Genomic DNA, 15,636 nt, shown 5'->3' on the forward strand with positions numbered 1-15,636 from the left:
GCGTACGTATCTATCCCCGATTGCTCTAAAACGATTCACGCTGTACTCAATGCGCAAATGGAGGAACGTTCTTGTACTTGTGGAGCATATTAGAAAAGTTTCTACTGTGAACCTATTTTAATTTATAGAACAATTAGATGAAACATTATCTGAGAATTACTGTAAAAGATAATATTAAACTTTGAAGGCCTTGGAGAAATATTTTCAATTTATAGATAAATTTAATGGAATATTTTCTAAGATTACGATAGAAAGATTTTAAGTTTTTGATATGATATTGTCTTGGATATTGATACGAATGAAGTTAGATTTAGCCAAGAAAATATTCTATTCTAAATTTATAAAATGCTACACAGGAAGTTAGTTACACAGGACTACCGGTACGTAATCAGCTGTAATAAATTTGAACAACTTCCGTGCAACATTCGCGGCCGTAAATAATCTGTTTGACCGGCACAAATTCGATGAAAATTTCCAGCAAACAATGACTACTATAAGCAATCGATTGCACAATGTTACTTTTCGAATTGCCTCGCGTTATAACGTTTCGCAAATATTCTAACAACGATTGCGCAATCGCTGCGCGTGGTTTTTATGTGAAAATAATTCCGATTGAATATCCAAATCTATTCGTACACTTCTCGCACGACAAAAACCTATCTCCATTCGCGGATCGTGCAAAGCGGAAGTCGCTAATTTAAAATCATTCGCTGCAATTCCTTTCAATGTTCCTTACCCATCTCGTCTCTCATTTATTTCATTTTAATTTTTATCTAAAATTCTCTAACCTTATTAATCCAGACGTGTTATATAAAAAAGATAGTCGAACAATAAACTGCAAAATTTTAATTGCAAGCGGGAAATATAATAAAATTAGCGGATACCGGTAATTGAAAATCGCGTGCATGATTTCCATTCGTCCTTGGTGGCGCGATACCGTACTGATAAAGAGAGAATTTCATTTCGTCTTTGAAATAACGGATAATGATTCGCTCTCGCAAGATTACGTAACGTGTCATCAAACAGATGATGAAGCAGACCGCGTCATTGTTACGGATTCTACTTAGGAGAGCTTACGAGCTTATTTAGAAGCCCAGACGACTATAAATATGGATACGTTTCTATGAATACGGTTCTATGCACCCGTAGAAAAAACGGCATGTAAACGGATTACGATCTTAGGGATCTGCCGTCGCAGTTTTGAAATATTGCTGACTTTGAGACAGGTATCACGCTATATTCTGACTCTGTCTTGTTTAATAACCGCAACTCTAATAATAGATTTTAATTGCTCAAATTCTGTCTTTGATAGGGAAATTTTTATTCCTCGTTACCGTTTGTTTTACTGACTTATCGTATTTTTATTTTGTATGCAAGCCTCAATAGAAAATTAAATGTAGGAAAATGATAAAAATCGCATTAAGAAAGATCCCCTCTCTTATAATTATTCTATCGTGTAAGCTAGTACAGCGAGGAAATTGGCTTTGAATAGGCAAAATTTATAATCTCCCCTATCCTTGTAACCATTAATAATCAATTTACGTTACATTAAAAAAATCACTGTTAACTCGTAAATAACGAGAAATTCATAACTTCATAATTATTTTTCCAAGAACATCGTTAACTAATTATAGTTGTAGATATTCGAATCTAATATTTCCTGTAAATGGCTACTTGTTCATAATCTTATCATTTTCCTGCTCTCAATTTTCATTCACTTAGCAGTCGATAATAATTAAATTAGTAACTTGGCTTTTAAACTTGCATTCTATTCGTGGCGGGGAATAAACGAAGTTAACAGCTTAACGTAGGTGTAAATATAAATTAGATAGATCAACGTAGCAAAGATACTTAGAGATCTAGAAAATATTATCTAAGAAAATAGAATATCTAGAAAATAGTAGAGTGAAGAATGATTACTGACCTTGAGGAACACGCCGAGGACCGCGAGGCCATCGGATGCCTTTGCAGCTTCCGCGAAGGTGTTGTATTTACTGGTGTTCCAATGCACCAGGTGCAACTGTAACATGAAAATAGCAAATAGAATACATCTAACAAAATAAATGATACTGATGATATTCGTAATAATTTTTAGACAATGATATTTCTGCAGCAAAATTTTATATCGCTGTTGTACACTTATATCTTCTTTTTCTTTTTTACTTAAATTAGGAATTTAATCGATTAATCCTGTATTTTATATTTTATTCCAAACATTTTCCAGGAATCTTCGTCAACATCGACTGTAATCAAGTGAAAATCAATCGTTTACAAATATGTAATACAACGACAAAAATCACACGTCAGAGATTATTATGCAAATTTATTAAGAGTTGTGAATAAATTCAATATTGCAAAATCAACAAATGATCGATCTCCTGGAAGATTCACATGCATCGTGTTCTAAGAAAAAACCAGTCTTCCGATATATTAACAATTTTCCTCGTGATGTTTGCATCACAATCTTAGTAGACCACGCTGGTCTTAGTCTCGCTGAATATTTATGACTTGAAATCACTACGAAAGAAAGATCACTAATGGAGTCATGCGATCGAGAAGAAAACTACAAAGATAATGCCTTATGAATCATGGAATTCAGGCTGCTTTCGTGGATCGCTGAAACTCGTGATGATTGTGACAACATGTTTCTCAAATAATTCACAGATCATCATGTGGTTCTTGACGAAATAAGCTAACAGATAATTCACGGCGAAACTAACGCATTTCGTGATCAAACATTACAAAATATGTTTCTGGAAAATTGAACTATTTATTTATATCCTAGTTGACCAATATTAATTTTAATTTTTAATCTTGTCATTTTGGTTTCTTTTGGTATCCTTAATATTGCTAGCAAATTTAGTAACATTTAAAAAAACCAAAAAGAAATTAAAATACAAGATTACAAATAAAAATGAAGGAATATAAATTTCGATCTTCTTTTTCTTCAATTTTTCCGTTTAATAAATTAATCGGTATTCTGTATACTCAAAAGGAAGTACATTGTCGTCGGTGCGCTCGAACCGCATCGAACATCGAAGTGAAGACGTGCACGGCAAACAAACGCGAGACCCAAGCAAACATATTTCACACTACCGTTCGAGAATGCAATTGCAACCTCTTAACGTCGAAGCGACCGCCGCGTGTTTTTCTCTAACAATTAATCATGAAAGAACTTCTCCGTTGCGCAATCGATGTCTAGTTCCTTGCTCCGTAACAACCGAAGGCATTTCTCATAAAGTTTAGGCTCACGAAGTTTGAACACATCTTCTTACGTAATTTTCTGTTCGTCATTTCCATACAAATGGCACGGACAATTATCTTAATTCTTCGGTTCCTTTGAAACAGAATAGGAACGTAAACAATGACATGGTACGTAACGTTCTAATAAAAATTTACTCTAAAAGAAAGAGAGGAAAAACTTAATTAATCCTTCGTAGGAAAAATTTCACAGTTAACTGATTCCTCTGAATTCCTAACATCGTTATTGAAATAATTCTGAAGCTGTTGACATAACCAACGATCATCTGACGCAGATATTATACATAAATATTCATATATGATAGCTTAATATAGTAAACGAATACTACAGGGAAACACTATGTTACATTTTCCATTTTTTATTACGTAAAAATGTAATTTTAAAATTCAGTACACTATCGACTATTTCTATATCATCTAACCTGTTGTTTTCAACTTGATTCTGGGATTAAATGTATGCTACTGTTATCTATCTATTTATGAATGTTTAAAATATATCGGTTGTCATCACCGTTGCTTTTATATAAAACTTCGTGGTATCTATTTTTAGAAGCTACTGATACATCACTGGACGTGTGTGATCTTCACCATCAAAATACCATTTTTTAATCATCAACTGATATAAAAATCAGGGAATTAATAAACATGAACCTATCGCGTTTCTTCCATAGCAGTCTCCGTACATTTCAGAACATCTTCAGAATTTCTAAAAATGTAGAACACGAAAAAAAAAGAGAAAGGAAATTGGTCTCGAAAATAAATGATTCGGCTTAGGTATTCGAGGGCGAAGAACACACGCAGCATGCATTGTGCTTTTAACTATCATATTAATTAGAAAACTGGTTATTGCTGGAATCTTTCTTCGACTCATGGACGATGAAGTGCACGCGTTCGAACAAGGTCGAATCGCAACCGTAAGAAGTTCGTACGAATCATTGTGACACGAATCATGCTCCTCGACAGTGAATTATTAAAGATTCGCTTCGAAGCCAGACGCGCTGGTTGTTGAGAATGTTTAGAGAGCACGGTTAATCACCAATCCCACGTGCGTCCTTTTAAATTCGTTTGCAGGCGGCCTCTTCGTCTTTTGTCCGTGCACGGAATCGCAAATTACGCCGAACGATCTCGCGTTAAATCCCGTTGGAACGTATTTGTTCCTCTCTCTCTCTCTATTTATATCATACATCGTGGGCCTGTATTCTAGAGGAAACGAAAGTTGGCAAGTGGAATATGTAAATAAATTTGTCACAGTCGTATTTGTTGATAAAAATGTGGAAACTTGACCATGGATATTGCACACACAGAGTCCAGGTATATGTAGCTTGTTATTCCTTTAGAATATCATTTTCGTCGTAAATGAAACTACAAGACGCTTCTCTTTTTTCTTTAAATTTCGTAAATACGATTTTAATTTCTCTCTTGTTTAATAAATTCAACATTTGAATCGATTTCCACTATCTGTGTGCGAACAAATAATATAGGATTGATTTGTATATTTAAAAACTTTATAGGTGAGCTGTGGATGAATTACCGTGAAACTACTTTCAAAATTTTGTGATTCTCATCCCGTTAACTAAATAAAACGAGCTGACCTATAGCTCCAATTCAACAGTTACAATGAATATGTATATGAAACGTATAATTTATGTACCGTATCTAGTTGGAGTTGCTGTTACGGACAATTATTTACAAAAGTGAAGTAATCGTTTTTGAACTAACCTCTCCGGCGAAAGCCTGTCCATTCACAGTGTGTTCGGATCCTCTCGAGTCGCTACATCCCCAGTGGCAGTGGTACTGTTCCAATTTGTAGACGTCGTCCATCAAAGGTCCGCCGCTCAAAACTGTAAAAGCATCGTTACGATTTTATTTAAAGACACAGTCCCAAAACTGTGGAAGCATCGTCGTAATTTCATTTAAAAAAACGTAACCATGCTTGGCCATTTAAAAATCGAATCGTCATTCAACGACAGTGTAATCTTATCAGTAGAAAATTGCAAGAAGAAACAGATATATGAACCGATGCTAAGAAAAAAGAAATAAAAAACAAAGATAGCGAACCAGGGATGTAAATCATTCTCCTCTATTCTTCTGACCTTAAGTTTTCTCTTTCAAACGAACGTTGAATATTCGCCGAATTTATCTTTATCGTAAATTTATTACTCGATGCTTCGCCTCCTCCGAGAATACGCGGTAGAATATTTCGACGAAACCATCGTCAACACGCGAAAGAATTCTAATATTAGTCCGTATTATGGTTTCGCGGTTGTGTAACGCGAAAACAGGCGGCAGAAAAGTTTCCATCGTTTCCACGATGGCACTTGGAACGAACGCGGATCGTTTCAGCGCGTTGAATTACAGGATACGCTTGATTAGCCGAATTACAAGAACGATACTGGGGTCGTAAGGGGATAGAAACGAACAGAGAAACCCCACACGCGTCATAACCGCAAAGGTTAAAGAAGATTTATGGCGAGCGGGTCAGAGTCGACGAACTCTCGAATCGAATAGCGTAGCTTCAAACTGAATAAACGATCACCTGCTTCGATCCTACAGCGAGAGTCAAAAGTGAGTATACGTGTTGGAAAAATGACGGTCGTACAATATTGATCTTCCTCAACACTTACTTACGTTTCTGTTTTACTATTAATTTGTATTTCTACATACTTTGTTCTAGACCATGGATTTTTATGCATTTACTGGGAAATTTGAAAACGCAAAATTGCACAGAACGCGTATAATACGAAAAGTATTAGAATGCTTTCTACGATCCTAGCTACCTTTTTAGTTACGTTCTTAAAAATATGGATTTCCATACTAATCCGTAGTTTACGTCTTTAGAATTAATTTTCAATTTGCGCAACACGCTCGTAAGAATATTTGAGTAAATGCCGTGCCTCCCGGATGTATACTCGCTTTTGATTCTCACTCTATACTTGTCTGAGATATTTCAATGTTCATTGCCGTGTTCCCTTAGCTTCTATGCAACACCGTATAGAGATTCTATCATCCTATTTGTTCGAGTATAGAAATCCTATAGTAGTAACTAGCGTTGTGTAGTAAAAATGTAATTGCGAAAGTTGCTTGAATGGGAATGTCACAGAAAAGGTATCGCAATGAAGTCATTAGTGGCACAAAGCTGGTGGGTTCGACAAAGTTTACAACAAGATAATGAATGGCCATGGTGAACTACAACGAAATAACGATAGTCGATTTACACAAAACAACAAAGGATAAACGGATTCTTGTATACAAATGTATTATCGTTCTTAACACATTCGAGACTGATAATTTTTAAGTACAAAACAATCTAATTAAGATAACGATAAATATCGCGTATTATGTCACGTATTATTAATTCAAATATATACAAGAAATTTAATATCTTTTTCTTCGCTGATATAATTCACTTGTATTCGCTCGTCTTATCCAGAAAAAAGCATAGCAATTTTATTGATTATTATTAATATTAACATATTAATGGTATTGCCTTATTACGACCCTAATCTTGTCAAAATACGATCAAAAAGCGTATCAAGAAACGATCAGTCCATTAAATTTTGAAATCCATAATGTGATATTAAACTTTCGTACTATTCCCAAATTATTGTATGATCAAACAAGATTCGCATCTTTATCGCTTCTAAATGACAACGAAACGATTACGCAGGACCTAATAGTTCGTCGAATAAAGGGACACGATTATTTTCGAAAGGTAGACACGTGTGTATTTGTCAGATTGTTTGAGACGATTGGTCGTCGTTAATAAAAATGGGCCACGATATATCGATGGTATCGGGTCATCGATTCCCTGAAACTTTGCTCTATTTCCATCGTGTGGACGTTTCGTTCCTGCCACGTATGAGCACGCATAATGCGTCACGGCACGACCGTCCTCGTTTCGAACATACCTCGCAAAGGTAAAAGCCTGCTCGACTGGCACGAAACTGCTGTCGAAGCGTTCGAGGAAAACGCCAATGACCACGATTCACTCTACGCTCGTTCCACGACTCTTCCCTCCGATTATAATTAATAAAAACCAATTATAATTTGTCTTTCTTTGTTATCTTGCGTTTCGTGGCGAGCAATTCGCTCGAATACCAGCGTCGATTAACAATCTTTGATTCGTTCGCTATAAATTGCTTTGATTATTTCCGAATTCCTCAAGCAAAGAGTAATCATCAACTTTTTGTAAAATAATGGATAACAAGTTGATAAAAGTAAGTAAACCACGGTCACTGATACATCATCCTGATGTTCGAATGCCTTGACCCTCTTGTTTTGTGTCGATACATATTAGAGCAAATAGAAATTAATTGGAATTATTTGCTTCTAAAGCGCTGACGTATAGGAAAGTGAAAATTAGCGAGGCCGTTCTAAACGAAGATTTATCTCGAATACAGTTTTTTATCGTTTCAAATGTCAAACTTCCCTATATCTTGGCTTGCACTTTTACTTCTTCGACTAACTTAACTCAACTTTATTCATACGTGATCAAACGTTTTTATTCAAAGAACAATTACATGTTAAACGATTTTCCGAACACACATATAACGGGACAGGAAAATATTCGAATGCTCTCGGATTACTTTCAAATTTGGCCAACACGATCATGACACTCGTGTCTCATTATACAGCTAATGTACTTTCGAAGAATTTATGCATATGATACACGCAATACGTGCATAAAATATTTCGATAATAAATGTCGAAATACTCTCGTGAGCCAGTGTATAGAACTTCAACCTGTATACCAGCTACTTATCGAATTAATAACAAGTATATAAATTGCAATCTACTCGATCCTGTGCTTAAGGTGTAATATAAGTTTCAACGGCTGATTTCTTTCGCAAAAATTGTTTTTTTTCCTTCTTTATTTTTTCTCTTCGCTCGTGATAATCTCACGAGGATTTCAATACCATAGATAAGACGGCTAATCATAGTAAAGCATAGAATAAAGTTTTACGGCCGCGGGATTTACGATGTTGATGACGAAATGCAAACGCAAGCTTTTCCTCTGACGGGTTCCTGTTAGGCGAACCGGCTCTCACAGCGTCGGAAATGGACGATTAGAGCCACGTTTCGTGGCCCTTGCATGCAACCAATTAGCTTCTAGCCGCGGTTAACGCTGAAATCTACTTCGAACTGCTTCGGATTAAGTCCGTCGCTCTTCATGGACTAATATTTGGGTCATCGTAATGAAAACAGCATCGTATACTTGCTTTGTCAACAGCCGGATCGATTCCAGATTCGAATTAATATCGGCCAAATGGTCCACTGGATTCTCTGATATTTCTATTTATTGTCTGATAAAACGGATCTTTTTTAATGAAATACGAATTGAAATACGATTTCTTGCAGGCTAAGCCTCCAAGAATTTTAATCGAGATAACAATGTTGAGATATTTCCTGGAATTTTAACTAAGAAATGTATTCTCCGCGTTTAAAAGGAATCTTGCTGCTAAGACATCAACGACCGTTCTTTAAAATCTAACGCTTCCTCAATCGTTTGTTTTATCCGAGTGAAAATTACAAAGAAGTCGAACTAACAATTACAAGTGATAATTAACGTGATAATTTCTACTTTTCAGAATTTTTTGGAATTTTCTCTCTTGAAGAAGAAGCTCTGAAGGGGAAGTGTTAAATGTTTCGATGGATTTCACGATCCAACTATCCAGAAAAGGTTTCTTCTTACTGAATCTTTGGGAAGGGGAGATATTTGCATTCGTGGTCAATCTGCAATTCAATGCTGCGGATCGAAATCATTCTCACGGCGTGTCCCAGGCTTTTCAACTAACGAACGACTTCTTAGTTTCGCATTTAAATGCACGAACGAACGACACGGCATGGCACGCCGCGTTTCTTAACCCCGAAACCACTCTTTTTCCATCCGCAATGATAAATAATATTGGAGTCAAGAAGCGATACCGCGAGCCAAGTCCGATCAACTAGTTTACAACCATTCGTATCTACATGATTAATACGAAATGACATTTTTTATCCTATCTTCTGAATGGACGTTCGTCTATCTTATTTTTTAACCTGCTCTAAAGGTCTCACAATCTATTTTTATCCTTATAAGAAAGTTCTAGCACACTTCAATAATACTAAATGTATTAAATACAATTTTATATATATATATTAGGTTGTCCGAAAAGTTTCTTTCGTTTCATAAGGTGATAATGGACGAGCAACAATTTATGTTTTATATTATTTTATAGAATTAGGTATGATCTATTTCGTTATATTTCTATTATTATGTTCGTGCATAATTCAATAAACTAATATAAAACAAAAGACATTATGCGTCTATTATTTCTTTATAAAACGAAAGAAACATTTCGGACAACCTAATATATATATATATAAACGAAATTCACGAAAATTGTGTTGCGATGATTAAAAAGTGACGAACGACGATGTACGTATTCTTCTAAATTTCTACGCTAAGGAAAAAAGGGTGGATGAATTTATTAATAACCGAGGAGTATTTATACAATGAAATTTAACTATGAAAATAAATAAAAATCCAGAAGAACATGATCTAAAATATTATTCAGATAAAATTACAGTTTCTGAGCGCTGTTTAATCATGGTAAAGAGACTCAATGACCCATTTTAATTCTCCTCAATTATGAATTATCCGAAGTTTATAACCAATTAATGTTCCTATTCCGTATTAGTATCTACTATTATGTTCCAATCTTGACACTTAAACGTACTCTATTTCGTTGTTAGTTTCAATTTCACTCCAATCACAGGCTAAGAATAAACGTAGTTTTGGTCACGCACGGTACCTATCTGTATCTACATAGACAATTTCTGAAAGGCAATAGCCAATTGCTCGATGCGATAAGTAGCTTTCCCGGATCGTTTCGTGGAAAATGAAAATAAACTTACACGTGCCCTCGCCGTCGGTGTCCATCCGCCAGCAATAACCCGGATTAACAAGTTTCCGGGAAGCTGTTGCCGAATACTTCCATCGCAGGGGTTTGCTACTCAAAGCCTCGTGATCCGATTCAACTCGGTCGGTTTCGATATTCACGGGGCTCTGCCTCGATCCTGCCGCCATTGGGAATTTTGATACCCACGTGCTTGGTCCTGTAATCAAAAAGTAAATTATATTTGCTTTAGTTCGACAACGTGCTTTGGGTGGGAAATGGAGCAAAGGCTGAACTCGAGAGATTCTTACCAACAGATCTCCTTTGCGTTTTGCGATTGAACGTTGTGCATAAGCTATTTAAACTAGAACTCTAACTAACTAACTAACTAGATAATTAGCTACTAGATACAGGCATGTGCCACTGGTCAAATACATGTCAACGTACTATACAAGATTTACTTATGTTCTTAGTACACAGAATGTAAATAACCCGGGAATTAACTGAAAATCCAGATCGATAATAAATTAGCATTTACTTTCATCTGAAGGAAACGTGAAAAACAGAAAAGAATGATATTTTGTCCGATTGTATTATTATTTGTTTATCTTTAAAAGTCACGTTTTTGGTCTTGTAACAAGACTATGAATTAGTATTTTATCTCGTTCAATCGTATTATGTCAGTATTTTAGATAAAAAGACAAAACGATTTACATTGATACTTTAAAGTGCTTGATAAATTGAATATTTTAATATTATCATAACACAAGATATAAGATATATAACATTAAGATGAAATATCAAGAAGCTGAATCATTTTGTGTCGTTGTGTATTTAATACACAATTGGATTTTTATTAGTCACTTACAGTGTGTACAAGATGATTGTACAGTTTGTATTTTTATGGCATAGCAGGCTAGATTTTATGTGTATACATAATTCTGATTAGATTAAACGAGTATCAATCGTGTGATCTGGTTAATGTTTGCCAATCTCGAGGCGTCATTTCTTAAACATTCTGTACAATCTTCCTTCATAGCATCGTAATTCTCTTTTTAATTAGATGGGAGAGTTTAATTGGAAATTAATTCTATGCGAGCTTATCTTCCCTCGTGAAATGCAGTGTTTTTTTTTCTTTCTTTGAATAAACGCTTTCATCATCTCGCATAAAAAGTGGTAAAACAAGTGTTTCTGGAAAAAACGTTTAATTGTTTTTGTGTTCTCTTCTTTTTGAACGAATATTTTTCTCTCATTTCACGCAAGAAAGTGTCAGAATAACATTTGTCAAGTAAATATGCGAGACAGACGTAACATCTCCACAGACTTTCAAGATCCAAAATCAACAAAAACTTAGAGAGTGTGTGAAAAAGCTCGTGACACGGGAAGTCATCCGTTATATCTGTAATCCCCATGAGTTTTATACCCTTCCTTAATCATTTTCACATAGATAACAGGTTTTAGCGTGCTGACTCTATAAATAATCCAGCAGACGTGGTATGCGTTGCGAGCAGCGTTTTAATGATATTGAAACTAACCGAAGCACAACCGACGAGATATTAGAATTATCAAACGTTATGAATATTTAAGATTACAGTCTGTCACAAAGTTTTGCGTTACGCTCAACGTAATGTATAGAATACACCCGCTCGTGAAGAAGCTAAATCGATGCTAACGACGTCGAAATTGGTTACGCTTACGGGATCGTAAATAATTAAAATAATTTATCGATTTACACGAATGATCCAAGAGAAATTTTCCTATCAGTCGTAATAGAAATTTGACGATTCGCAGATAAAAGGATATCGATCGAAATGAGACATATAGTGGCTCATAATATTATTCGAACATTTACAGAAACCTATTGTGAAATTTTACTAGCACTGTTGCAAGACACGACTATCATTCTATTGGCAAAGATTGGTAAATTTTGAAACAAAATTGAAAATACATAATAAGCTTCGATATTCAGTGGAACAATCTGTAACACTAATCGTAAGTTTCAGACCATTATTAGTGCTGTATATTAACTTTTTACTAAATACGTGTTTACGATACGATAATGACAATCGTATGTCATTAATGGCAATGAGACGTTACAAAAAGTTTCGTGCAACAGGTATAATATATTCGTAAAAGTTTTCCATGATAAATGGAAGAATACTTTCCTTTCTATATCTACTAAAAATTACTCCTTGGTGGTTGGCGCAATAACAGAAGTGCAATTAACACTTCCGATATTATCCTATGTGATAATATAGATCGATAACATGAGTTTAATCGTACTTGTGAAAAGCAGAAGCTTTTCTAATTACTAGTTAGAGATAACGTTCCAGCCACCAACAATCTTTCAAGAGTAGCAGTTTTCACATTTTTTTCCCCATGTTTTTTCAATCAATACGATGTGCAATTGCTTACGTTTATCGTTGAATAAATACTGACGTTATGGGACGACTATATATTTTTTAACTGTAATTATCATATAATGTCGGTTAAAAATAAGTATAATCAATGTTTCTAGTATTTTCGAAGCTGTTCTTTCTATCTTTTTTGCAGGATATCACTTATCGGTACAAATAAGTGGTCTTTTTAAAGTAATAAACAGAGTCTTGTTTCGATAGGTCAATCGACAACAACAACATCGAGTTAATGATAATGGCACGCGAATAACAACGCTCGATTGTGTAATAGCGAGCACATCAAAACAGCCTGTATTGGTCCAGATAATCGAGGTAAATTATCGGTTGATTTAAGACGCCCGTTATCACGGACGCATGGGTTACGTGCCGTTGCATAAATCTCGTTCAAACGTTGACACGCGATTCCGATATTGCTCGTGATAAGGCTGCATTCTTAAGCATTTCCCGTCCTTCGATTACATATACTTAGAATATCGATATAATACCATGAATTATACATGGAATTTGCAAATAATTATTATTCTTCCATTCCATCTCTTTTTACAGATTGCTTCTCAGCTGAGAGGTCTGTATCAAATATGGAATGATTCGGCAGGTTCGGCGTGACCTCTTGCGGGGCCTGAATACACATTCAAATCCTACACTTAAATTTTACAACGAGGAACTATTTATTAACAAATGTTGTTACATATTATATATTTGTTATAAGATGAATATTAAATGATAATACAATCCAATAATAATATTAAATAATTTTTCTCGCCTTTTTCGACGCCAAATCTTTCATAACATCGTCAAAATCGATTGAATTTGCTATTTCACTTTCTATTGACAGAATAGTCTCTGAAAAATCTCTTGTCTCATCGATGATCGCAGATAATTTTCGTAGACCTCGGGGCCTTTCAAAACGCGGAGCCGGCTTCCGGCGAACGCGCTGAACCTGCTTTGCGCTCGCTCTGCGATTCTGTTACTGATACACAGGCAACTATAGCTATATTTAGAGTTGTCGATACTTTCGAGATATAAACAATAAAAAAAAGAACGGTAGATAACAAAAGATAGAATTAAACAGAAAAAGATAGAAAGATAGAATCGACTGTCGATAAGTATAGAGAAAGAAATTTCGTACAAGTGTTTGCCGAAGCAAGATATATCATTATCAGTGCTAGCGACGGCAGATCGTCGACATTTGGCTACAATTAGCAGGCAGTCGACCAACACGTACGAGCCAATGAACGAAGATGATGTTCGGTGATGGATAGGTCAAGGAGGCTCGTTTTGTGTCAAGATCATATGATATTACACCGCGATAATTTTATCGGCAAATTTTGTAACAAACACGATTGAAAACAAAGTTCATGTGCAACGTTAGTGAACAGAGCACCCAAACTACGAAGTTTACGTTCGAAAGAAAGTAACATCATCATTGGATATTAATACATCGATCTTGGATTGCCATAATCGCATGTGACGCATTTTTCTTCCTACTTATAGAATTTTATTCAATCACAGGTTCAACATTGAAACGATCTTAGCGTCGTACCACATTCAAAACGCCTAACGCGATTCGCGTGACTCTTATACTAGCGAGTCGCACTTGGCGAAACTGTATAAACATCATATATTATAATCAGATCAGAATATTACGGAATCAGTTGGACTGATCATGTATTTCCATCTATTCGTCTATTTTTCATTAAATAGTCATGGAATCTTCTAATTAAGGAATTAACGTCATCGAACAAAGTTCACGATTATAAGCCACGAGTTCTTTATTTCTCGTTGCAATATAACGTTAAGTAGGCGAGCAGTTAATTATTCTCGAAAAGTGTGAGCACGATCGTGTGTTCGTTTGCTCTGGAGCGAGAAAAAACACAGCTGTTGAGTGCACACATTCCTCTATCGCACGTTAGATTTCAGCGTGGTTCACAGCGCGGAGCAGCACGTGATGATGACATAATGGGCGCGCGACGTAACCGCGATTATGCTCGGAACGCGCGATATTGTCGCGCGCCATTAATTTGCAAAGTGGCCCTTATAATACCATGGACCGTGACCGCCGGTTTCTTCCAATTTCCCGCGCATTTGCAGAACGTATTCTCCGAAAAATGTTTCGCGAGTTTGCAACATACAATGACTATAAAAAGTATCGACACATATCCTTGTTCTCCATTAAAGTGTGGATTTCTTTTCTGTCTTTACATTTTCTATCTTATTTCTGTAATATCAAATTTTTCTAATCATACGAAAGTACTATCAAATGTTATCAGATTAATATACCTTCGATCTAATTAATCGATACGTAAGTAGCATCGTGCATTATACGAAAGAAGAAACTGAAAGGAACATTCGGTACGTAGAAATTGGACAAGCGAATCGAGTCGTTCGGTGTGGAAAAATCTTGAAGAAATTTTATTGCGTGTATGCGAGCGAACTTAAATCGCAGTGTGAACTTGTGAGAACGGCGCGATGGAAAACTGTTCGATAACAGTTGTAACAGAGATACTGATACACGTGAACCAGTTTACGTGGGTGGAAAGTGATATAACCGGTTACGAATTCTGGTTTAATAATTCCGTCCACTTGCTACGTTACCGTATAAACATGCTGTAAACTGTTTCCAATAAACGAACAATCCTCAAGATACCAATTTTCCAACGATACTACAATTTTACTAAAACGATATTAAAATGACAATAAAACTAAAACTCCCGATAAAGGTAACCACTTCAATTTGAAAAAAAAAAAAAAAAAAAACATTCATTATGCACTTTCAAGTTTCCAAAATAATAATTCATCATGGTGTGAGCGTTCGTTGCGTCTTGCAGCCATCTGAATGCACAATTCGACTCACAGTCTTGTTCAAGCTCGTTGAGAATCTCATTGATCGCGATCATAAAGGCCGCCGCGCTTCAAGCAGAAAAACATCTCCTCGAGGTCGTCGAGATCTGCTCGAAGGTTCGTTCAACCTTGTCGAAGACACAAGGCGAGCGTAAACGCCGCATCCCGATCACTGACTACGGTTTCTCGGCGAATTTCACCACGGACCTTGCACTTTGACCTTCTTTATTTTTAGTCCC

The 15,636-nt window shown here is 35.7% G+C and overlaps 1 protein-coding gene across 1 annotated transcript in view; it reads right to left on the minus strand.

The window, feature by feature from the left end:
- The window catches only part of LOC126921769 (carbonic anhydrase 1), a 29,014-nt gene that overhangs the window by 5,836 nt on the left and 7,542 nt on the right, over positions 1–15,636 (minus strand). Inside the window, exons 2-4 of the mRNA XM_050733625.1 lie at positions 10,159–10,359; positions 4,981–5,102; positions 1,925–2,020 (exon numbers count right to left, since the gene is read on the minus strand). Of these exons, the coding sequence (XP_050589582.1) occupies positions 1,925–2,020; positions 4,981–5,102; positions 10,159–10,359 (419 nt within the window). The remainder of the gene's footprint in view (positions 1–1,924; positions 2,021–4,980; positions 5,103–10,158; positions 10,360–15,636) is intronic.

Source organism: Bombus affinis, chromosome 11 (genome assembly GCF_024516045.1).
Source record: "Bombus affinis isolate iyBomAffi1 chromosome 11, iyBomAffi1.2, whole genome shotgun sequence".
Taxonomy (NCBI): domain Eukaryota; kingdom Metazoa; phylum Arthropoda; class Insecta; order Hymenoptera; family Apidae; genus Bombus; species Bombus affinis.